Source organism: Equus przewalskii, chromosome 1 (assembly GCF_037783145.1).
Source record: "Equus przewalskii isolate Varuska chromosome 1, EquPr2, whole genome shotgun sequence".
NCBI lineage: Eukaryota > Metazoa > Chordata > Mammalia > Perissodactyla > Equidae > Equus > Equus przewalskii.
Genome location: NC_091831.1, coordinates 160,165,049 through 160,191,000, shown reverse-complemented (window position 1 = coordinate 160,191,000; position 25,952 = coordinate 160,165,049). Strand labels below are relative to the sequence as shown.

At 46.4% G+C, this 25,952-nt stretch overlaps 1 gene segment (V, D, J or C); it reads right to left on the bottom strand.

The window, feature by feature from the left end:
- Positions 1-3,487: 3,487 nt before the first annotated feature.
- Positions 3,488-25,952, bottom strand: part of LOC103543748 (T cell receptor alpha chain MC.7.G5-like) — a 440,107-nt gene continuing 417,642 nt past the window's right edge. The window contains 4 exon segments of the C gene segment in view: positions 3,488-4,042; positions 5,067-5,174; positions 6,076-6,120; positions 7,666-7,920. Coding sequence covers positions 5,068-5,174; positions 6,076-6,120; positions 7,666-7,920 — 407 coding nt within the window.

Sequence of the window (25,952 nt, the reverse complement as noted above, 5' to 3'; positions counted from 1 at the left end):
CTCAATGTCTGACCTGTTTATTAATTTCAAAATGTAGCTCTGCGTGTGATTTCAGAGGAAACCTATGCAAGTGTTTGTCTGGGTGAAAAGACGCCTGAAAAAACCAGGTCCCCTGACACAGAGGCAGGGCCCTGGCGGTCCGTAGCCCCCTCACCCATCATTGTGCTTATTAACAGAATGACAGCACTGGGTCCCCGTGCTGCTGGCTCCCCCAGGCCCACCCCTCAGTCAGAAGCTCTTCTTCCCACTCACTGCTCCAGGAGTAGACTGGAGAAGGGGTTTTAAGATAGGACTTGTGAAGAAAGTGAGGTGGGACATAACGTGACCTTTTGCCCTGGACCTTGTTTGGTTCCATGGAGTTGGGAGCTCTGAGTCCCGGGCACCCTGGGTGTTTTCCTAGAGTAACCATCCTCCAGGCCTTTTGGGTGAGTGCCTGCCTGGGACTGCGCTGGCCAAGGGGCCATCACTCAGATTTTGCTTTTCCTGACAGTTCTTGACAGGTTACCCTTAGCTCTTGGCGAAACTGAAATAGTGACTCACCTGGCCCCCTCCTCTATTAATCCACAGTTTCCTTTCTCTTGTGCTTCCCATCCCTCCACTCCCAATTTGGCTCCCTCCCCAGTGCCTAATTGCACTAACCATTGATTGTTTGCTTGTTGGTCAAGTGGATATTAACATCTGTTGTGTGTCAGGCACTGTGCTTGGCATTGCAGACACATGGAGGGACAAGGTACACTTCCCATCTCGAGGAGCGCATAGCTGAGTGGCCTTTCTTGCAAAGATGTTACCTGATAACTAAGGTGATGTCTGTGAAGGGCTTCACATGTGACACCAGGGGAGATGGATTTTATGGACAAACCAAGAAGATAAATGATTCTTCAAGACTCAGATGGCTGCCTCTCCAGTGGTGGGTCATGGCAGAGGGTCATGCTGTTGGAGCTGAAGACCCCACCCAGGCATTCCTGGAGTACATACTTGCTTGGCCTGCCCTTCTCTTGACTGGACTGTGATTCCAGTTATACTCAGAGGGCAGGTCTCTGGGCGAAGTGTCAGAGAATCCTCTAGAATCTTAGGCCTGGAGTCATGAGAAGTCATTTGGTCCCTTCTTCTGCCTCCAGGGCAGGCCTATGCTTAAGCCTTTTGGGGCAGGAGGGCGTCTGTCCAGAGAAATCTCTTCTACAACCGGTCCTGGAGATGTGTACCCCCTGGGATGGTGGGCTTTGCTCTTGAGGCCGGTCCCTACTCATGGAGATGGGGGCTCTTCAGGGCTCAGCCTTCCTATGGACTTGATGACTATGTCTCCAGGTTTCCTCAGCAGCCTCTTCCCTCCAGGCTGGAAAATCTCTGGTCCCTTACTTCCCCGAGGGGCTCTGCTGCTGTGGCCCAAGGCCAAGCACTGACCCTCCTAGTGGTCACTGGAACCCTTCCCCTGGGCCTCCTCACAAGGCCACTTTAATTCCCTCGGACACCCCAGGTGGGCTGGGGCCAGATGTGAGAACAGAGTGGACAAAGATGAGTGGAGTCTCTGCACCGCCCCTCAGCACTCCCACTTGCTCCTGGTCTGCCCTCCGACTCGACCCTGCTTGGCTTTAGGCTTAACAGCCTCAGACTTGAGGAAAGGTTCTTGCTGAGATGGAAGCACCTTTTCAGGCCTTCCTCCCTCCTTGGGTCTGGGTGGATCCCCAGCCGCCGTCACCACATCACCCCATATGTCCTCAGGCAGCCTTAGGGGTCCAGTGACCATGGGCCCTGCCCTCTGAGGGCCCCGGGCTGGCACGACTCCATAGCCTCCCTTGGCCTCCTTTGGTTTGGGCCTCCTTCAAGGTTCTTGGAGGTGTCTGTCTTTGGCCCCTTCACTGCCTTCCAGGGTCCCTGCTCGTGTCCCCTGCCCTCAGCCCCCATGTCCGCTTCAGCCTCAGCATCTTTGCAGGCAACTCTCAGGAACAGACCTGCCTCCCTGGCCACCCATATGTCCCTTGCCTGATCTTTTGTATACAGACCAGAGTAAATCACCAATTTAGGAGAAAAAGAGACAAACTAACTTTCCCTAAGTTTTTAACAGTTGATAAAAGCTTTCTCTATTAACCCTCTCTGGGGCATTTTCATTTATTATGGGGAAGAGAATGCTTTAATTAAAAGAAATTCTCAGTGGTGGCGTCTCTGGCATTGTGTCAGACTAATGAGGATGGAGTTGTGAGTTCTGTGCAGATGGCAGATCCCACCTTTGGGAAGGTGGTACCTGTCCTCCAATGTGGAGAGTGACCTACTGTGATGGGATTTCCTCTGAGACCTTTCCCTTTAGCGGTCTTTAAAGGGACTCATATTCAGGCTGCAGATGAGGTGGCTCAGAGAGAACTGGGGATCCTGTGACTGCCCTTGGTAGGGCTGGCCAGGAGATGGGCAGTTGTTTTTGGTTCTACAGAGGTCATAGAACCAGAGATGCATGGAGCTGGAGGCAGCCCCCAGTCCTACCTGACATTTTATAGGTGGTGAGTGTGCAGCTCATGGGAGGGAAGAACATGCCTAGGTCACCTATTGAGCTCGTGGCTCCATCCCTGTGAAAAGGAGCCAGAATTGTAGCTGGAAGGATTTGCATATTTCTGGCTGGTGTGGTCAGAGACACACAGGTGAACCGTAGAGGTGTTTGGGGATAGAATGCCCTCCCATCCCTGGGGAATTGGTAAGCAGTGGGCTTCGGTCTTGATTGTGATAATTGTGAGGTGGATGGCTGAGTGGTTTCTGAGGGGTGTTCCCATCGGTGTCCGTGACCCCAGGAAAGGTGCTCAGGCAGCAGGAGGTTCAAGAGAATCCTAGGGTCCCTGGGGAATCCCACCTCCGTCCTATGGGTGAGGACTGGAGACATCTACTCTCCTTGGCCGAGTCCCTGGGCTTGAGGGGAGAGAGCGCATCTCTTCTTTCCTCATCCTCACATCCAGGATGTTGGGAGCAGAAAGGCTGGCTAGGGTCACAATCTTCTCCCCCCTCCCCCACTCTTAGACTGGACGCCTCAAGGGGCTGGGCACTGGTTGGGACTCAGGCAGTGGAGGGGTGGGTGGTCCCCAGCTGTGAAATTGTGGGGCGATGCACAGTTTCAACAGGAATCTAGTCTGAAAGGAAATGTTCCTGAAGGGCCAGAGACAGTGGGTGGCATTTTGGGGACACTTGCTGTGTGGTCCCTGTCTGCCAACTACGGATCATTTCCAACCATGTACAAGGGCCTCCTGCTACGGGTGGCCCAGCAGTGTGGCATGAAAATGGAAGAGCAGGGACCCAAGTTTTTAAGTAGATTTGCCTGGCTCCCAGCACAGCCTTCAGAGTGGAATTTTTCAGAGGTTATTCCGGGAAGAGGTTGACTTAAGCAGCTTGTCGAGTTAGGCTCCCTCAGTGTCATCATGGACAAATGCCTTGGTTTCTTTCTGCCCAGCTAGTGACCAATGGCAAACTGAAAATGACCCCACGAAACCCAGTCAAACAGGAGCACAGTCTCTGCTCTTCCAAATCGCTTTTAATGAAGCCATGGGCAGCAGAATATACAATGTGGTTCACATACACAGCATAGCAGGGCCTAGATAATGAGATAATTTTCCCCACATCTTGGGAAAAAGGGTGATATGTATTTCTTTATGAACACTATTGAAAAAAATATAAACTTCTCACAACATTCTCCGGGAGCTAGAGCTCAAGAGAAACCATGGGGGATCCATCATCCAGTGGGAACAGAGGCGGTCTCTGGGGAGGGGCAGGAGTTCCTCCACAGCCAGGAGAGGCTGCAGCAGCCCCGACCTTTGCTGGGAATGTCAGGCAGTGACAAGCAGCAGTGAGGGAACAGAGGGGGTGGCAGCAGTGTTTGGCAGCTCTTCAGCATCTTGATCACAGATATCCTGTAGGATCCAGTTGGTGGCATTGCCAGTGGGGCCAGAGAGGCGGAGGGAGCCTTTTCCCCCTTGGGGGCAGAGGGTGCGCCTCTTTGCTTAAAGAGGGAAAGGAGGGGTGGCGAGGAGCAAGGAGTGAGGGAGCACTGGGCTCTCACATTCTTGGCGACCTGGGATGAGGAAGAACAAAAATCAGGCTGGTTACAGAGGAGCCCCAGGACGGTTAGGGATGTGATGGAGACACCTCTGTTTGTAGAGTTCTAGGAGCAAATGGACCCTGGGGTTCTTTTTTTCTTTCTTTTTTTTTTTTGAGGAAGATTAGCCCTGAGGTAACATCTGTGTCCAATCCTCCTCTTTTTGTTGAGGAAGACTGCCCCTGAGCTAACATCCGTGCCCATCTTCCTCTACTTTATATGTGGGATGCCTGCCACAGCATGGCTTGCCAAGCGGTGCCATGTCCACACCCGGGATCTGAACTGGTGAACCCTGGGCCGCCGAATTGGAATGTGCGCACTTAACCACTGTGCCACCCAGCCGGCCCCCTGGGTTCTTTTTGATGGTGGTGGAATGGGAGGCATTTGTCAGCAGGATGACCAGGGACACTGGGGGAGAAGGATGTGGAGGCTCCAGCCAGTAATATGAGTATAATATCTTCTTACTTGAGTGTAATGTCTCCTTAATATGAGTATAATATCTTCATATTACACCAGGTAGGACGTAATATGAGTATAACAACTTCTCGCCATATTGGGGGCAGAGGACATGAGGGAAGGAATTGGGGGCCCCTTTAGGTTTTGCAGTGAAAGGGATACAACAGAAGGCTTGGGTTTGAATGAGTCAGGGCCTGAGTCTTTCATCTTCTGCTCATTAGTGTGGGGCCCTTGCTGTTACTTGGCCTGTTTCTTCATTTTCAAAATGAGGATGATAACAACTGTTCTTCATACTTCGAAGGGGAGACATGGCTCAACTGAGGTGACCATTGTTCCCTGAGGCGTGTATTGTGTTACACAAATGTTGTAAACCACTGTTATTAACAAGAGGAACTCGTCACAGGGAAAAAAGGAGTTTGGTGGGCCGAGACTCAGGACCGAAAGCAAGATCCTGGGGGGAGGTTTGCTTTCAGAGCTTGGGGACCCACCCCAAGAACTTCACCGCCCCCCACCTTCCCGCCCCCTGGCTGAGATGCCTACTCACCTCAGCTAGACCACAGCCGCAGTGTCATGAACAGGTTAAAGCCGACCACTTTCAGGAGGAGGATGCGGAACCCAATCAGTGACAGGTTTTGGAGGTTGAGATCCATATCTGCAAAACGAAGGGGCCAGAGTGGGTTATGGATATACACACTTAGGGTCTGCACAGTCCCCTATGACACACCAGTGGCTTTCCCAAAAGCAGGGTGGGGCAGGTGGGGGTGGGCTTCAGCTCCTCGATCACCTCTCCCTTTGAACTTCTGTGCACATCTCCTCGTAAACATATGTATACATTCCTCCGGGGTCAACAGTATTTCATTTCAAAAGGAAAACCCCTGATATATTTAGTCCTTATTTTATTTCTGAGCCCCTCAGGAGATGGGGATGGGTGGGTGCTCAGAACTTAATGCACGCAATCCCTGGGGTCTGGGCCCCTTGGTGAGAATCTAGTGGCTGAGCCACAAGAGGGATGACTCAGTGAAAATGTCTCAAATGGAAATGAGTATGGGCCCAGAGTAGGTGGTGAGGAGTGGTGGGAATCCTTGAGAGGCAGGATCGCCACCTACATGAGTTCTGCTGCTTTTCTTGAAACAAGGCAAAGCCCTGGGCTCTGGAGGGAACACGTCCTCAGGACAACTTGGTTCATTTAGAGCTACAGTAAGCCAGTCAGAAATTTTGCAGCTGGGCCACCCAGAAGCTGTCTCTGGCTCTCCTGCCAGTGGAGCAATTGAAAGGAATACAGAGGCCTAGGAGTGAGTCATTGGTCTAGTAAAACCAGAGACTCATTCTTGAAATACTCAGAATGGAAAAGAAAATTAGAGATGGTGAGAGGAACCTGGGGATTCAAGAATGATCCCAGGCAGTTCTGAGCAGGGCTCGAACTGCTGTTCCGTTCCTCATTATTTCATTCCTAGATCCACAAATTCCTTCCCACCTCCCCAGTCCTGTCAGGGCTATTGTGGGTTCATTGCCTCCCCAAACCTGTGCCAAGCTGGGATAGACCCTTCTCTTACCTGTTTCAAAGCCTTTCTCTGTCAACTGGGCATCACAGGAATAGTCTAAAAGGAGAAACAAAGAAATTTTCTTAGAGTCCGAAGCGTGCTGACTTTCCCATGCCAGAGCTCCTAGGAGTTGGGCAGGTGAATGTCTACAACCTTTCCATGCTTCCTGTGGGAGAGATCTGGAAGGAACTTGTCACATATGGGCACCTGCTGGGGAGAGCTGCTGGCCCTGGCAGGACCAACACTCTGGCTTCTGGGCACCATTGCATGCAGTTGACAAAGACTGGTTGTACAAAGCACATGTTATGTGACCTGAGGCCATAAGGAGCCTGCAGACAGAGACCCTGCCCCGGGGCAGTTCCAGTCTGGAGTCCAATAGAAGCAGTAAGACACACGCAGTGACAAGTGCCATAAGGAGGAGGGATGCTTTCGTGTATTCCACAAAGGTTTGATCCTTGCACTCCAAATTTGTTCCTTTGTTTCCTCCATCTCAGTAAGTGGCACCATCATTGACTCAGCTGCTCAGGCATAAAATCCAGCCACCTTCCTTGATCTCCTCTTTTCCTTCCCATCCCTGCATGGTTCTACTGTTGAATCTCAAATAGTGTTGGCCACTCAACTCCCCAGCCACCACCCTGGCCAGGCTCCATCATCTCTCTGCTGCAAGAGGTTCCTTTCTGTTTCCTCTCTTGGCTTCTACAATCCATTCTCCACTCAGCAGTCAGAATGTCTTTTAAAAAAGTAAATTAGATGTCATTCCCTGCTTAAAGCCAGTCGAAATCTTCTCACTGTACTAGCATAGTAACTGCCCTCTCATGACCTACGAAGCCCTGTGATCTACTCTTGCTACTTCTTCCCTCCCATTTCCGACTGTTCTTCTCCCATTGTACTCCTGTCTCAGGCCTCCACAGGGTCCTCTCTCTGCCCTTGGCATGGCTGGTAGCTTCCTATCCTTCAAATCTCAGCTCACATACCATTTCCCCAGAGAGAACTTCCTTGACTTTTGTCCCTAACATGGCCGTTTCCTCAACTCCAAGTGAAAGCACATAGTACAGTCTGAAGTTCTCTAGATTTCTGCTTGCTGATGAATGGCTCCCCCCTCCCCCACCCCACCGGAATGGACCTTCCTCAGGGCAGACCCCTCATCTGACTTGTTTCCTCCTCTACTCTAGCATCTGGCATGTTGTACGTGCACAGTCCATGGCTGTGAATGAATGAATGAGTGACTGAGTGAGGTTAAGAGCTGGGAAAGATATCTGACAGAGAGAGAGAAACAAGGGGAGATATCTTGAAGAAGCACATTATAATGGGGCCTGGAAGAGGAGCAAAGGTCAAACAGCCCTGAGCAGAGGCAGGGAGGGGGGAACAGAGGTAGGTGAGACTAAGGGCCAATGCACTTTCCAGCTGCCTGAGCCTTGTCTGCTTTTTGCCTACGACATTCTGTGGCTTTCGAGGATGGGGGTGCCTGGTGATCAGTAACAAGAAGGGGCTTTGCTGGCAATTGATGAAGCTGAGAGTCAGAGCAGCTTTTAGATACTATTGACTTGGGCCCTGGGCACAACGAGGTCTCTGGAAGTGAGGAGACACCAAGGCTGCACTCACTTGAGCTGGAGTAGAACTTTATCTTGTTGAAGGTGTCATTGCATGTAAAGTCAGATGTCTTGCTCCAGGCCAGCATCCCATTGCTCTTGAAATTCATGACCTTCATGTCCAGCGTAGTACTGTTGAAGAAGAACACTCCTTCTTTTCTGAAATTCTCTTTATCTTCAGAATTAAAATCGGTGAATAGGCAGATGGAAGTATCGCTGGATTTAGGGTTTCTCAGCTGGTATACGGAGGGCTTCGGGTCCGTGATATCTGTGGGCCAAGAGGACCAGGGTTAGGAGATGATAATTTTCCATCTTTCCCCAACCCAGGCCTGAGTCCAGATGCCAGTGATGGGCAAGAGCAGCTGGCAAGTCACATTCTCAGGTTTTAGATGGGAAAGAACATTCTAGAAACCAGCTGCTCACAATGGACTGGGACTGAGGGACAGGCACAAGCCACAAGTCCTGGCCAAGAAGCCAGGTTGTCAGTGAATGCTCTTTGCCGGGCTCTGCCTGCCATTCAAGGAAACCAGAAATGCAAGGCCACTTAATGATAATGATAACTGGTTATTCTTCTACTTAACAGGAACTTCTTCAGAACCTCAGCAGGCCTAATAAACAAAAACATAGATTTGGCAGGCAAAGCAAGCATAGAAAAGTGGCCCAGCCCAGCAAACCATACATCTTGGAATCTGGGGTGGTCTCCCCGACTTAGTCTGGGTATTGACAGGAATTGGAGGTTTATGACAGGCTATCATTAAGTCGGAAAATGGCTCACGTGACCAGGAGATTTCTCTCATCGGTAAAAGTTTTGGATTAACAATCTGAATACCGGCGTCCAAGCCTGGCTCTACCGTTTACTAGGTACAAGGCCTTGAGCAAGCCACACCAGCTCCCTAAGTCTCAGGAATTTCATCTGTGAAATGGCGATATTGCCTTGTCCACCTTCCTAACCAGGATACTTTGAGAAACAAATGAGTTTCTCCATATAAAATTATATTTAATGAACTGTAAAGTACCAAACAAATGTAAGTAATTGTAGCTATGTGACTACCAGGATATTGCCATGATAATGTGCTACTGAGTAATAGAGTCAGTTTCTACTCTACCCCAGGAAGCAGGAGTTACTGGAGGCTCTTCCTTAGTGCTGAGAATCACTCTTCAGTGTTTCTGTAGGACTTTGTGTTTTTAATGTGACTTTCATTGTTTATTCGTTTAGACCTCCTGCCTTTAGAAGAGGAAGCGGAGGTTTGCTGGGAGGATTAACACATTGGGGCCACCCAGAGAGTTTACAGCGGGGCTGAGAGGAGAGCTTCCTGCCCCTGTGGTTCTCTGCTCCCACAGCTCCTCACCATGCATGCAAGGCTTCTCAGACCAGCCATGCACCCCACTTGCTGAGCCAGCCAGGGTGACCTTGGCAACGCAGACACTGAGCTGGACCTGAAACCAGGGAAATCAGCCCTTGGCATGGCCTTGAGATGCTGGGTCAAGGCAGAGTCGCCTGCGGGGTGGGGCTGCCCTTGGAACAGCAGAGCTAGGGTGGGTCTATGGTCACATGGGAGGGACATCCAAAGTTCTGGCCCCAAAGGATTCTGTCTGCTCCCCTCCAATCTCCACATACCTGGAGAGCTGACATCATGTGGGTTAAGGTCCTACAGCATAAATAGTTTTTTACTGGGAAGGGAGAGACGGGAAGCCATTTTGTGTCACCCAAATGCCCCAACGGATTTGTTAGTCATCTGTAGGAGTGGGGAGTGTGACATGGCTGCGTGTGGAGATGCTGAGAGAATGTGGCCTCAAGAAGAAGGCAAAGGATAAGGTGCCACCAGATGCAGTTTGGCCTTAGAGGGGAAAGGGAGTTGCTGTTGGGGCCAGATGCCCAACTTTGAGTCCTGGTTAAACATTTACTCAAGTCCTAGAGCCACTGGGTGCCAGACTGGAGGTCTTGACCACACTGTCCTGTATGATAGTCTTTAGCTACATGTGGCTATTTAAATTAAAACTAACCAAAATTAAATACAATTAAAAATTCAATTAAAAATTCAAACCTTTTTTTAAGAGCTCAATAGCCACATGTGGCTGCTGGCTACTGTATCAGACACTGCACATTAATCAAGCATTTCCACTGTCACAGAAAGTTCTATGGGGAAGCGTTGGTCTGGAGAGAGCAATGCCATGGAACACAAGGAAAGGGAAGGGGCTGAGTGTGCGACTTAAAATCCATCTTTAAGTTTGTAAGGGTGACTACCAGTGGCAGGCCAATTGTGGCTCAACTTTGCTAGTGAGAGATCAAAACGAAGTAGCAGTAAATGAAGTCAGAAGACTTGAGGTGATTTTTTAGCCTCTCTCAAGTCTCATTTTTACCAGTTGATACACTTTGGGCTTCCCCATCTGCATTTTTGCTATTGTTTCTCCCACCCAGCTTCCTTGCCTCTGATTTCTGCTCTTGCTCACCCTCTCCCTCTCACCCCACCTCAATCTATTCTTTGAGCTCTTCCTGTGAAGTAGTTGTCTAAAACATGGAGCTGATTGGATCACTTTTTGTTCAAAATAATTCAGGGACTCCTATTGCCTATAGAATGATGCTCAAACTTCCTGGCATGACATCCAGGGGCTGCCATGATGTGGAGAGCTGGGATTTCCTCTCTCAAGTCCTTTATATGCCCTATATGAGTACAGCTGCACCAGGCTCTTCATATTGGCTCCCTGGAATGTAAGCTCTTTCACAACAAAATCCTGTCTCTGGTTACTGCTGTATCCTTAGTATCTGCCACATAGTAGGTGCTCAAGAAACAATTGTTGAATAAATAAATGGGCTAGTGACTATAGATTTGCAAAATTTCTGCTTATTAGAATTTTTGGTCAAAACAGCTGGGTACTGAACCCTAAACTATTTTTTTTTGTCTGAAAATATGAAATGAGTCACTTTTAATTTGGAGGTCTTTAGGGATCCACTGCTAGAGCCCTGGGAGAAGAGACATCCTCTCCCACCTTAGCAAGATAAACACATGTTACCACTGATGATGTCTTAGAACGTAGCCTTAGAAAGACTGGATCAACTTTTTGATGTGGAACTTCAGCTGTTCTAGATCCTAACCTTTCATTTTAACTTAAAACCAACCACAGAAGGACATGTCCAAATGGTCTAGTGCTTCAGATCCCCAGGGGCGCAGCAGTGATTGAAAGCTTCCTTACCACTAAATCTGTGCTTTGTTGTTAAGTACTAGGAACCCAGAAATGTGACTCTGGGTCCCGCTGAAGCTCCAGTGAGTGTCAGGAAGCAGTGAGCCTGGGCTGACTTACCAGGAGTAATGGAAACTCTGGTTCCTTTGCCAAATTGAAACTGGGAGGCAGCATCTTCATACCACTCTCATTGTCTCCATTTTAAAAACCTTTAGGTGTCTCCTCCTCTGAGGGATGGGGTAACCTCTTTCAGAGCCCTCTGAGGAAGGAGAGGGGAGGTCCCTAGGCCATGAGCCATCCATGGAAAGAGCTGGCCCCTCTCACCTTCACATCTGGTCTGCATTTCTACGTTGGATTCCCAGTTTCCCAAGGCCTGGCCCTGGCCCTAATTGTCTGTATTTTGTTGAAGGCTCTAGCATTCCTTTTCTCTTCTGTCTAAGAAGACATCTTCTTTGTCTTTCTCTCCATCTGACTTTATTATCAGATGTGTTTACTTAGGTCGAAATGTACCTGCCTTGTTCATTCCCAAGATCATGCCTTCTTTCTTGTTGTTCCTTATTCCTGGAAGTCCCCTTCTCTCCTTTCTTTGCCCATAAAGATCTTACCTATCCTTCAGGCTCAATGAATCCTTTCTAGTGCGTGGAACCTTCTCCATCTAGGCCAACTTTCCAGCCAGGACCCTACTCCTCTGAATCTCTAATGTACCTATTGACAGCATCAATTAGGTAATGCTAAAGTAGTTTTCAGGTAGCTAAATTTACGTTAGCTCTGTCCCTTTGGCTGGTTGTTATAGTATTTGGGGACAGGTCAGACATTTATCTTAGCCTTCATACTCAGTCTAACATTTTATAGTGATGGCCACATAGAAGGCATTTAAAAATATCCATTGAATGATTAAAGTCAAATTTTAATGTATTTGATCTAGAGAAACACAGATTTTCAAAACTGATAGTGATGGTTTTTCCCTTCACAGAGCCCTCTGTAAGACAATTAGTTATAACACCCACAGTTAGCCTTATCATTAGTAATACTGATATCCCCAGGGAAAGGAATAGTGACACTGGCCAATGGGGTTACAAATGGTGCCACCCAGGGTGACTTACCAGCTATTATGGACACTTGAGTTCCTTTCCCAAATATGGGTTTCCCAGACATTCCTCCGGTACTCACACTGCAGGTGGCACCATTACAGAAACTCACTGGACCTACCTCCTACATCAATAGGAGAAGCGCTGATCTCCCAAGGACAGGAGAATGACACTGTCTAGAGTTAGACTTTCTGCTCTTTCGTGTTGAGACTTTGTCTCTGGTGTGTTCAATCCTTTTCCTCTTTCCCCATCCTACTGTAGTGCCCTGGGTTGGATGTTGTGATTTCAATAAACTAAGAATTCAGTAGAGCAAAAAGCCTTGTTCAGGGTAGCAGTATGTTGGATCCTCTTGTGGTAGATTCAGGACTACTTGCTCATCACCTGACTTGTGATCCTTAAGATCCCAGCCTAAGGATGTTTTGGAGCATTGAATAAAGAATGCGAGGATTTTCTGGGGATGAGTGGAAAAAACTGTTTGGGATCCTGCAGAAGCAAATACCTAGTTTTAATTCAGCATCTTGGACAAAGAAGAATTACCCATCAATGTTCACCTTGCCCTACTCTACTTACTTGGCTGGACTCTCAGTCTGGTCCCTGCTCCAAAGATTAACTTGTACCACTGTTGAATCCCACTGCAGGTAAGGTCTGTGCAATAGCCTTCCTGACATTAATGTGCTGGAAACCACCAGGCTCTGAGACCAGCATCCTAAAAGGCTCCCTGGGTCTTTGTTTCTTAGATCTTCTATTTCCCAGGTAAGCTGGTCCCCTGTCCCTTTATAGTAATATAAGCCTTAGTGTTGTAAAGCCTTGATACTAGTAATACTATTTTAGAAAGCTACCATTTATTGATTACTTGCTATATGCTGGGCATTGTCTCATATTACAGTGTGGTTATTGTCATTTTGCTGATGAGAAAGTGGAGATTTTATTAGCAGGAGAGGGTAGAACCAGACTTTTCTCAGATCTGCCAGCCTCCCAAGTCGTGCTATAAACCCCATTCTATCCTGCCTCCATACCTTGTTATTTCACATGGTGTAATTGCCATTCAGATAGGGGTCTCGGCCACTTTTACCCTGGGAGAAGTTCAAAACTCTACCAAACTACAGAGAGGAAGATGCTGGCGCAGGTATCCCCATACCATGCTCATTAGCCAAGCCAGGGAACTTAGCGACCTGCTGCAATAAAAGAGAATTTGTGTTTGCCATTAACTCATCTCTTTCCCTCAAGGACACTTAGCTAATTTCCTGAATGTTCAGATTATCTGGTGCTGATATTATTGGCTTCACTTGAAAGCACCGAGTATCTGTAACTCTTTTCATGTTTCCATAAATTATCCTGCTCAGATTTTCATTAACCCAACTGGCCCTTGGCACTTCTGTCTTTAATATGAGAAATGGGAACATTTTAAGTCAGCAAGAGAGCTTGTAGAAATAGAAAACAAGAGTTTCATAGGTCTGTGAATTTGCCATAAATCATTGCCCGTTTTCTCATCAACAAGCCATCAATTACTTTTGCCCTGGTCGTTTGTGTGGTCATACTCACACGGGTGGATGGCCAGCCTGGTCCCAGCTCCAAAGATCAGCTTACTGTAGCCACCAGATGACACACAATAGGAGGGCACTTTACAAGAACGCTAACTCTGGCAGGGTCAGCCTTGCCAGGGCAGCAATATCTTCTGTCCCTGCTTTACAGGCCCCTCCAAATCACACTTTCTCTTTCATGAGAGAAATGGCTGGCCCAATGAGTCCTAATTCCTGAGCTTCCTGTGTAATAACGCCGTGGACGTTTCCCTCATAGCCAGCCTTGAGCTGGTCAGGCTTTCCTGGAGGGTGGATGCTTATTTCAATTCCACGTGAAAGTGAAGGAGGAAAATTGGAAGAGTCTGGAGATGATCCAGGGATCAATTGAGAAATGAATCTTTAGGGAAAATTCATAGCACTGACAAGAGATGGAAAACCTTGGGTAGAGCTTAGTAATGGAATGGAGGCCTATGAAAGGCTCTCCTTCTAGAAAGTTGTTCTGTAATTCCTTGAGGGAAGAGAAAGAGAAAGACTAAAACTGCCCTAGGAATATTCACATAAAATTCACAAGGAGGACTGCTTAACTACGAAGGTTGTGAGAATCAGGACTGAGTTACATATGGGGCCCAAGAATCTCTTTCTCTGGAGGGTTCTAAGATTAGGTTTACACCCTTATGCGGAAAAAATTCCTCCAAAGTTTGAGAGTGGTTTAGACAAGTACTTCTTGGTGAGAATTTCACAAAACTCTAGTCCTTCTAAATTGCCCTGGAAAAAAGATTCTAAGCTCAAATAAGTTTGGAAAATTCTATATACTATATTTCAGTCTTGAAGAGTGACAGTGCATATTAGCATTTCAAATAAGGCTCTGAGAAGTCTTGTAGTAAAGAAATCCAGAGCTTCTCAAACTTATTTGATTCAATAATCTTTTTTTTCTTAAAACACCCATTGGAACCTATGCAGGTTTAGATATATATTCCTGGGAAGTCCCTTCTCTAGTGCCAAGAATTTAAAATTCTGTCCTAAATTTTAGCCTAATTTTATCCTTCAGTTTTCTGTGTTCTGAATGTATTTTTTCTCCTACCTGTCCTTGTGGACACAATTAGGGGCCCCACTAATGCTGATTATTTCTTTCTAATCATCATGAAACAGCTTCATTCTATTTGGGCAATTGCTGAACACATGGTCAGCTGTATAGCAAATTCTCCCACCACTACCAGGAATAGCTCTGGGGCAGATAATGGAGGCAGTCAGCATGCAGAACCACATCATCCCAATGCTTTGCAGGATTTACCTTTGAGAAACAATGGCAACTTTAAAAGCCTTTCCCAAATGTGAATTTATTGGTTTTCCTTCCACACCGCTTCCTACGCACCCTGGAGCTGTGTACTTCTAGAAGATTCTAGTCCTAATGGAGAAAAGTTTCTTGGGTGGTCTGTCAAATGGAGACATAGACCTCACATATTTATTATCAGACCTCTTTCCTTTTTGCTGCTAAAAACCCATTTGTGCTGATTTCCTATCCCAGGTATTGTAGTTCTTATGCCTCTACACTCTGGTTCTTGAGAAATATGATGGGTTTCAGGCTGTCTAAATGCAGCCTGAGCTGACCATGGCAGGGAAGAGACTTAGTGAAGTGCACAATAGATAAATACAGAGAACGTCTTCCCCGGAGAGATGGGTTTTCTCCCACCCACGCACATTTGGATGGATTCTAATCTCCCTGTTTTGAAGTCTAACAACTCTCTCTGTTGGAGAACACTTGCTACTGTCTAAACCAATATGTTCTAAACAGTTACTACCCCTCTACTCAAGCCTTCTCTGACCCTCCTAGCCAGAAGGCATTTTTTTCAACAATCATTTGTTCAGTGACACCTGTGTGCCAGACATTGTGCTGGGCTGTGGAGATGTAAGGATGGAGGAGAGAGGGTCCTGGCCTCACAGAGCTTATGGTGCAGTGTAGGATGCATGTAAGTACCAGGCAACTAGAAGAGGTAGGGCTTGTCATCCTTTCCGCTCCCATCGCAACTTGTCTGAACCTCCACTACAACATGGTGACACTGGGTGTAACTGTCTGTTTATAGGGATGTTTACCCACTGCGAGATCCTGGATGGCAGAGAATTGGCATTTTTCTTTCTTTCTTCCTCCCTCCGTCTCTCCCTCCTTTCCTTCCTCACATCTAGCATAGTGCTTAGAAGGTAATAGTTGCTTAGTAAATATTTGTTTAATGCAAAAGTCCTCTAAATATTTTAATTCATTTTTAATGCAGTCCTGCTCTCTATCTTCTTTTATTAGGACTCTTTCAGTTCTGTATGGTTCCATTCTCTAAAGTTTTTATTGTTTTAGTGCATTATTTAGGCTTTAAGTTCTTCCCTTATCTCTTGATTAGACGGGAGTTTACTGAGAGTTTGTCCAATGCCCAGGGTCTTTGGGAAGTTTAATTCATCACCTTTCCTGAAAACCAGATGGTAACAAAAATAAATGTTTTGGCATAATCAGTCACAATTTCTTTTCTGATAAACATCTTTAGTCTCAAATGAATCTAGAAACAGCAAAAGAGTCTGTCTCTGTAATGATGAAAAGGCCATTTCCCATTGGCAGTTATTACCACTAGGAAACAAACCACTATTGAGCCAGTGGCTGGGAATTCAAATTTCAAAACATTCAAACCTCATGAAGAAACATGAGAAATTAGCTCAGGAAGTGCAGATTCATCATCTAAGAAAGCAGAGTGGGGACTTTCTGTGTCTTTGGCTAGAGTCGAAGGTCAGGCACTTACTTGGATGCACTCGGAGTCTTGTTCCGCTCCCGAAAGTGAGTGCTCTGCTGCCTGTGTTCACACCCTGGTACAACGCAGTACAAATACTGCCCTCTGTGCCCGGGGCGGCTGCCCGGCCCCCTCACACGTTTGGGAAGAGAGCTTTTAAACAGCCTGCTCTATGGTTTTCATGATAAATTTTCTCTCTCTGGGTCACTTCATGCCCAGTAAACAGTCCCCCTAGGTTTCTCCTTCCCTCCCTGCCATACCTGCATCCTGCCAGCCCAAATCAATGACTTGACCCATCTCTTCAGAAAGGCAGAGTCCTATACCAAGGCTGCTATGGGCACCATGGCAAGAAGGCTCAGTATAGGCAAACCAAGGACCACACAGGTGGCCTTCGAGGTCTGGGGTCTTCCTTCACAGACTGCAGGAGGGATGGTGGTAGCAGTACAGTTGCATGGTTAACAATAAGGCCCTAGAGTCAAACAGATTAGAGTTAAACTCTGTCATTCCTAGCTGTCTGATCTTGGGAAAGTTACTTGCCCCAAGCCTCTGTTTCCTCATCTGTAAAATGGGAAGCTACCTAACATTAGGACGGAGGTGAGCAGTGAATGAGAACTCAGGTGAAGGACAGAGTCTAGTCACTGGTCCATGTCAGGCATTCAGTAAATAGTAGCTAATAATATGATGATTCCAAGCAATGCTTTACACTAAGGGAAAGAGATGAGGCTTCCTGCAGCCAGAGGAGAGTCGTCCCCACCCTGAGACCCCCTCAAGCACCCCTGCATGACTCAGCACCCTGGCTGGGATGCTCTCACTGGGACAGCCATCTCGTGGATCCAAGTGGAGGTGGTGAGAAAGAGTCTCAGCCATCGGCTTGTGGGGAAGGGCACACTCCTTTGCTGCCAAGAAGAAAGTCCTGCTTCAGGAACCTAACCAAGAGTGACGTCTTTTTTCTCAAAACTTGGGGACTTGTCCTCTGATAGCACTGTGCAAAACCCTTGTCCAGCACAGCCCCAATCATTTCATCGGACCCAACACACTAAGTTATTTCCAGACAACATGAATTCCTTTCACGACGGAGCGGACCACATCACAGTCTCCCTCATTATTGCATATCTTTCCAAAATATATTCTCTGTCTACAAAATATCCCTTGATCATTTCTATAATACTCACATGGATGAACAACAAGCCTGGTCCCTCTTCCAAATGTAAGGCCGTAGCTTCCTCCTAATCCACACAGTGAGGAAAGCCTTTGATAAAACCTGTCTCATGTGACCTCTACCGATTGCCCTGGTGGTTTTGGGGCAACAATCCAGGGAAACACTGGCTGATGCTCTCGGAGTTGTGGGAAATCTCCCACAGCTGTCCTTGAGCCCCTGAGCCTTGGCGTTGAGGGGTGAGAGGCAGTGATGGGAGCCAGGGGTTGGGGACTCACCCCCTTGGCCCAGAAGGGAACACACGTTCCTGTCAGCAGAGCAGTTGGGCAGCAACTCCCCAGTGCCACCACCACCAACCTGCCTGCTTGGGTAACGCCAAGGGTCTGACTCCATCCTCTTTTGTCAGATACAAGGGGCTTCTGAAAGGGCTGGGAGGATGAAGGGCAGAGATTTGATGTTACATTGTGCTAAAGCCATCCTGACCTCCTTTCCTTGAAGCTCTCCTGTTCTGTCTTTACCTTTCTTTAGCTCTTTGAAGCCGCCTGTTCCCAGCCTTCTTCCTGCCTGAGTCCCAGGGTTGGTTTGGTGCCTGCATATCCTTGTCTGAGGCCAGAATCCAGGCAGGATTCAGGCCCTTCCTGAGATTGGTGCATTTGTCCTTCCCTCTTTACTGCCCAGAAATAGGCCAGGGCACCCAAAGCTCTTTGATTCTTTTATTTCTAATTCTCTTGAATCAGACAGGGCCCTGCTTTTTACAAAAGCCTAGGACAGAGAAAAAAGTCACAACAGTTTCCATAAAATTTTGGAAAGATGGGAGGAACCAGAGATCACGACCCCTACTGCAGCGATGCAGAAGCTGAAGCTCACAGAAGTCATGGCCTGCGTTGCGGTCTTGAGCTGAGCTGGGAACTTAGTCCTCAGTTCCTTGGCCCGTGTGTGCTGCTAGCCCTCAGCTTACTTCACACTGGGCTTGAGGGCCACGTTAGCAAAGAGCTGTGTGGCTGTGCCAAGCTCAGGGTGGAAGTGGGGCTGGAGCCCTGACACTGCCCTGCACTACCTGCCCAGCATGGCCTTGGACAGATGCTTAGACCCTGGACCTCTGGCTCCCCCAGCAGCAGAAGCAAATGCTCCCAAGGTCCCTTCTAGCTCTCATTTCTCCTTCCAGCCTTTACGGTTGTGGTCCTCTGCTCAGTTTGAAACCCAGCCTCAGGGAAGAGTAGGGGCAGCTTTTCACAGAGGGCAGGAGTGTGGTCAGTAGAGACGCTGAGAGAAGGGAAGGGTGAAAGAAACAAGGGACAGGCAAAGATTTGGGACAGTGACCTTCTAAGAACCTTAGGTGTGGCATTGATGAATGACATGTCCTCCCCCTCCCGTGGAAATAAGAAGTTGTCCAGCACCAGGGATAGGAACGGGGTGGGGAGGGGTGGAGGAGGAGGGGGGGAGGGTCATTGTACAGAAGGGTCCCTGCTCACTTACTTGGTATGACCACCACCTGGGTCCCCTTCCCAAAAGTGAATGTTCCATAGTCACACTCTGGCTAAGTGCATTACAAAAACGTCCTGACTTTGCCCACCCTCTCATGGAGGACACACACCCTTCACTTTAAAAGCTGGGAACTGGAAAGGCTGATCCTATCATTTTCCCTATAATGGGTGCTATGAGGACTTGAAGGAGCCTCCCTAATGGGCATAACAGCACCAGCCCCCAATGCTACCCATTGGCCTCCATTTTCCTGATCACAGCTATCAACAAACATAGCCTCTGGCTATTGCTCTTCTGGGAGAAACAGAGTCTTTACAAAACTTTGTGAAAAACCTACCTCCTACATAGGCTGGGTGGGTGTGAGTGTTTCTAAAGATACCAGGCAGCAGGCGGGCATTTTCCCATCTCTGCTGCCACGCCTGAGAAGAAGGCACCATTTTCTTGGGGACAAAAGCAAAAACGTATTTTTCATTTTGCCAGAATGAGTAGGAGCAAGATCATTTCTAGCACGTCGTGCTGGGGCACACGCTAAAAACATGCCTCGGCGTGACTCAGAGTCACCGTGTCCTTTCTGGGGCTGAGCGAGAGTTCTGGTGACTCACACCTGACTCATTCCTGTTCCTCACCTCACTCAAGGATGCTTACTGCCCAGGGGGTCTTTTGTCCTCAGGAAAGTCAAACATCTCAGCAGTCTACCTGGGGAAAATACAGACAAATCCTTTTCCAGAAACTCAGGGGTGGAATTGTGCTTGATCTCTGCCAGGGAATACGGACTGCTCATCGTCACCGCTCCCTGTCTCCAGCCTGCAGGTCTCCCTGCTGGGTGCCAGGTCCTGGGCATGACCACACACAGCACCCATCTTGGCACATTCATATATAAATTGTTACTAGACTTTTAATATATGAGTGTTTTGTTTTTCTGTTAAGGCTGAAAGTTCTTGAGAGCAGGGGTCATATGTTACGCTTCTTTTTTTTTGTTCAAACCAACTATGGCCCTTGGCTTATTGATGATACTCAATAATCACTTACGAGTTGAACTGACTTTTACTGTGCGTGATTATTGGGACAAGGAGGCCAGTTTTGGGAGAGATTGAGGGCTAAGTATACTTTGGGTAAATGTAAGCTGCAAATTTTAAGTGCCTGGGCAAGGAAAAACCAAGAAATCTTTTCTAAAAGAGACACTCAGGAGGCAGTGTAAAATCAAAACATTGTGAGGTTCATATTGACCCTCAGCAGAGAGGTAGCAACTGAATGAACAAGTAAGGTACTTGACTCTAAAGGAAACTCAAACACTTTTCTCCTGTTGTCTTGACATTGATTCTCCTTAAAGGGCAAAAAGAATAATATGGCAGAAAATATATATTCCAAGTTAGCAGCATTGTTATGACCAATAATAACAAAATAGTAATAACAATAATATTCTATTATAGACCAGGCTAAATGCTACATATATAAATCTAAACCCAATATTGGAGGTAGGGCTACACATTTCTGAAGATCTTACTTACTTGGGCTGATCAAAAGTTGGGTGCCAGTTCCAAAGACAAGTTTATAGCCTGTGTTCACACACTGACATAACTCTATACAAAATGGTACCCTGTAACTGGGCCATAGCCTGGGATTCCTAAGTCACACCTGAGGTAGTTACTAAGCTGTTCTTGTGTCCACGTGCATACAGCAAAGGAGGAGGAGGCATATAATTTTTCAGTTTAGACTTCATTTTCCCAAGATGACAAGAAATAAGGCAGAACCCAATAGGAGAGCCTGCTTTATATACAGTGGATTATATAAAAAATGTCATGAATATTCAAGTTAAAAAAGTCATTCATATAATTACAGAGTTTCAGTTCTAAACAGGACCTAGAGTAGTTATATCCATCCACACTTAGTAAGTGTTCGGTGTATGTTTCCTGCATGAATGATGCTCCTGGATACTATCTAATGCAACGTTATCATTGCCAACTTATCTTCTCATTTAAATAGCAGACAAAACCATGCAAAAAAAAAAAAAAAAAAAAGAATGAAAACAGATGTCCCTTAACTGTAATACAAATCAGGTTATTTCACAGAACTTACTTGCTTCAACAAATAGTCTTGTTCCTGTCCCAAAGACAACTTTGAAGCCTCCAGTATTTCCCACAGTGATTTGTGCTTTCACAAAATAGGCCATTTCCTCCTCCTTCAATTTTTAGACCACAGCTGGAGAGCAGGTCCAGGGAGCTGATGGGAAGATGCTAATAATAAGGAGGACTTTTTTATACTCCCCTAGAAAATCCCATTTGTCTTTTTCCTGTTCATGAACATATCTCACGCCTCCTACTCACTAGAAGGTAAGTTCACCAAGCAGTAGTCACTGTTCTGTGAGATCCAGGGACCAGGATCCCCAGGTTTTAGTCCCAGCTCTAGTTCTCACTGACTTCATGATATTGAAGAATTCAACCAACATCCTTGGGTCTTATTTTCCTTATTGGAAAAATAAAGAAGTCTGAATTCGATGATTTCTAAGCTCTCTTTCAGAGCTAAAGTTCTATGATCTGGCCATGTCCAAAGTGCCCTCAACGTTGCATTTTTCTGTAACTCACAAATGAGTTAGGCAATTGCAGATCAGTTACTCTGGTGACTGGTCTACCCGGGGAAAATACAGACATAGGGAGGGAAAGGGAGAGTCAGAACCACCACGGAGTGGCTGCTGCCAGCTCCTCTCTTTCCTCTCCATTGCTCCCAGTAGCCCTTATACTTTTTGTTTCTTCATTAAAGGTGGAAGAGGATCCTTTGGACATTCAAGTCAAGATTTCCCAAAGCTCCGTCTCTAAGTCATGGCAGTATCTAAGAATAGAAAAGATAAATTCCACGTATTTCCTTCCTCATTGTGATTGGCATCATCTTTCATTTCTAAGTGAGCCCTGGCACAGGGTCTGTGATATAATGTAGGTGAAAGAGCAAGGCTTTGAGATCATGCAGGAAGATCCTCATTTGAATTTAGACCCTTCTATTCACTCACCCAGGATCTTGGGCAATAACTTCTCTGAGCCTCAGTTTCCTCTTCTGTGAAATAGCAATACTGCTCTCTGCCCCACAGAGCTGTTTGAGAATAAGCAATACCATACATCATGCACCTAGCATTGTACTCACACATCATAGGCGCTGAGAAGGCGGTTATTATTTCTAGGTTAGGTTAGATTATTGATTAACAAGGTTATTTCCTTAGGGTTACAGAATTTGTTTATGAAACAGCCATGAGTCCGTACTCTAGAGTCATGTAAACTCTAGGGTGGCATAGGAGTGAAATCACAGAACCACAGATTTTGAGTGCTTTGGCCCTCTCGGCTCACACTGGAGGAGTCTGAGGCACAGAGAGGGGCAATGACTTGTTCAATGTCACACTGCTAGCTGGGGCCAAGTCAAATCTAGAACTCTAGACTGAAACCAGAAGACCTGGCTCCTTTTTCTGCACTTCACTGACTCTTCATGAACCATGTTTAGTGTCCAAGGGACACAGTCTCCGGAGTGAACTCGGTATGGCTCACTTGGGGCACGGATAAAATGACCTTGAATATCCTCCCGCCAGTTTGTCTCTGAGTCAATGGCAGCGGAAGTAGAAAGGATCTATTAGATCATGGCCATGCAATTTTCTGCTCTTCTAGCTTTTTCCCTCTATCAGGCTCCATTTAGCTCAATTCTAGTGCTAAAAACTCTGATATTAGACAGAGCTTCTGTTAGCCTCATCTGTTGGGAAAAGTTTGCTAAATTCCACCCCAAAGAAAATATGCTTATATAGTCTTTGAATACTTTGACTAATTTATCTGGGTGCCACAATTCTTAATACTTCAGCACTAGATTGTAGTTAATTCTAAATAAGATACAAATGACAGCAGCCGGCCTGGTTGCATAGTGGTTAAGTTCACACTCTCCGCTTCAGCGGCCCAGCGTTCGCAGATTTGGATCCCAGGTGCCGACCTACACACCGCTCATCAAGCCATGCTGTGGCCATGCTGTAGATGTGTCCCACATACAAAATAGAGGAAGATTGGCATAGATGTCAGCTCAGTGACAATCTTCCTCAAGTAAAAAGAGGAAGATTGGCAAGAGATGTTAGCTCAGGACCAATCTTCCTCACCAAAAAAACAAACAAAAAAAATACAAAAATTACATCTCTATTTCTCCCATTTACCGTCACCAGAATATATTTTGTAACTACCATCGACTCTCACACTTACTCAGCTCCACTTTTAGCCAGGTGCCTGTCCCGAAGATGAATTTGTTTCCTCCTTCCCATGAGTCCCACAGTGTCTGATGCCTCACAATAAAGTCCCTTCTGTCACTTCACCCCTTTTCCTGGCTTACTCTAAGGAGTTAGAAAACACTCAAGATTTAAGATAGCTTTCCGACTTATTCATATGAGAAAAAATCTCCCCTTACCCCAAATGGAATAAATCCATAGGTTGCTGGTGCTAGGAGGCCAGAGGTCATCCAGACCTACTTTCCCATTTACAGATGAGAAAACTGAGGCCCAGAGGCAAGAGATCTGCTCTAAGTTACACTGCTAGTTGGTAGCAGAGACCAAAACATGGGTCTAGGGCCAGCCTGGTGGCGCAGCGGTTGAGTTCGCATGTTCTGCTTCTCGGCGGCCCAGGGTTTGCCGGTTCGGATCCCAGATGTGGACATGGCACTGCTTGGCAAAAGCCATGCTGTGGTAGGCGTCCCACATATAAAGTAGAGGAAGATGGGCATGGATGTTAGCTCAGGGCCAGTCTTCCTCAGCAAAAAGAGGGGGATTGGCAGTTGTTAGTTCAGGGCTAATCTTCCTCAAAAAACAAACAAACAAACAAACAACAAAGAAACCAAAAAAAAAACCATGGGTCTTTTTGATCCTCAAACCTCATGTTTTTCCCTCACCACATACTGAAGGTAGTGGGTCATTTGCTTTATTCTCTTCTTCCCTTTGGTCTGAAAACTTGATTTCTTCGGGTGTTTGATTTCAATTAAACAAGCATTTATCAGCACTTGCTTTGTAAAAGGCCCATATTAGACACTTCATGGGATATAAGAAGAGTCTCTGCTGTCAAGGATCTTTCAGTTTTAATAAGCAGAGCTTCTCAGTGATGAAAGATTTCTGGAGCTGTGTGTGTCACAGGTTGTCCAAGATCCCACAGCTAAGTTCAGGATATAGAGGGTACCAGGGGTGGGAGGGACGTCTGGGGAGAGACTGCAGTCCAGGCCTTAAACAGGAAGCCAGGCTATTTCTGAAGAAACCAGGTTTGTCCTAATCATCTTGGCAATCGTCTCTACTCCATTCTGACCTAGGGACTTAATTCTACTCTTATTTCCAACTCTTCTGTTGGCTATTTTTACTTTTAAAAGTCCTCCATGAAGGCTCAACCTTAAATTTATAGATCAACTAATAACACAAGGATGATGCATCCACAAGGCTAAAACACAGTAAGTACCTGTAGAAGCCTTAAACCAGATAAGGGGAAAATAAGGGCGGGATGGGGTCACCATTTACCTGGAGAGACTAGAAGCATGGTCCCCTTTCCAAAGGTGAGTTGGTTGTATCCTGTATTCACACTATAGTAAACGCCCATACACAAATGGCCTGCAGTGTTGGGCTTTTCAACCTCTGATCTACTGAGGGAAGGGGAAGGGAAATCATCATTTATGGAGAACCTGTTTCATGCCAAGCAGGTCAATAATCTACATGTATTATTCAGGCCACAGCTGCGCAATGAGCTTAGATATTATCCTTATCTTACAGATAAAGAACAAATGATCTGAGGCTAAGCAGGTTGAAGCAGAACTGCTACCAAAGGCATAAATAGCCTGGATGCACGAGACTTTTTAGTATAAGACAGATAAATCTTAGAGGAGCTACAAGAGAAGAACCCCCTTCCCTGTTTGTACCAGAGTGAGACTGCAGCTGTGTTGGGGTTAATTCTTTTGCCAGAACCAGACATCAGAACTCTAGTAAGAGTGATCCCCCAAACTCCAGCTCATCCTCCATTACACGATCATTTCTCGAGACAAGAAGACATTTTATCCTTAATCTTTCCATTATTTCTCCAATATTCCACTTACCAGGCCTGACCAGCACTCTAGTCCCACTCCCGAAGATCCATTTATAGCCTCCATCCTTCCCACAGTGTTTCCTAGTCAGCCAAAAACACCCACAAGTCCACACAGCCTTTTCATACCCAAGACAGGAAGGATATGGCCCTTTCTCTTACAAAGGGGCTACACCTTAACTTTCTTTTTACATTCCACATAACTCACAGGCCATTTGACTCAAATTTGGGCATTTATTGTGCAGCACTTAAAATGAGGTCTCTGTCTACCTGCATCTCTAGGTCTATCACCATCTAACTCATGATTTGCAACTCTATGTATCCAATCGTCCTTCTTTTGTCTCCACTACAGTTATCAAGTTTGAGATTCCTGCATAGTGTCTCTCCTAATTTTAAATTCAATCAGTCTGAAACTTCATGGAATAGCATCCAGATCACTATGAGTGACAGCTTCCTGCTCCCTCTAGTCAACTCATTTTGCAACCTCAGCGGCTCGGTGGTAGCCTTATTAGTTACTGGAGTGGCAACCTTGTTACTTACTCCTGCTCTACCCCCAAAGCTAGGTGTCCCTCTGATTAAGGGACACTCAGTCTGCTTCAGGTCTGGTAAAAAACACCACTTGTCTTCTTTTTAGTTCTTATCCTTTGCAGATCTACAGTTTTCTATTGACATAATAGGTAATGACTTTGCTTTCTTTTCTGTTAAGAAAGAACATGACTTGGATGGAACCATACTATTAGAATGTTAAAGGATAGATGAGGGATCCTTCTACGATCTCTTTATTTAAATATCCTGGAAATAGCCAAAAAAGACCTATTATAACCTTGTGTGATCCTAATGTTACAATCTGAGAGGAGACAACATAAGGAAGGAGAAATACTTGGGAATTTAGACTTACTTGGGGTGACTTGGAGCTTTGTTCCAGTTCCGAAGACAAGATTTTGGCTACCCCCAAATTCACACTGTAATGTAGGCCTTTACAAAATGGCATCCTTTCTCCTGCCATTTTCATTTGGGTAGCATTCAAGTCACTGTACTTCAGTAAAA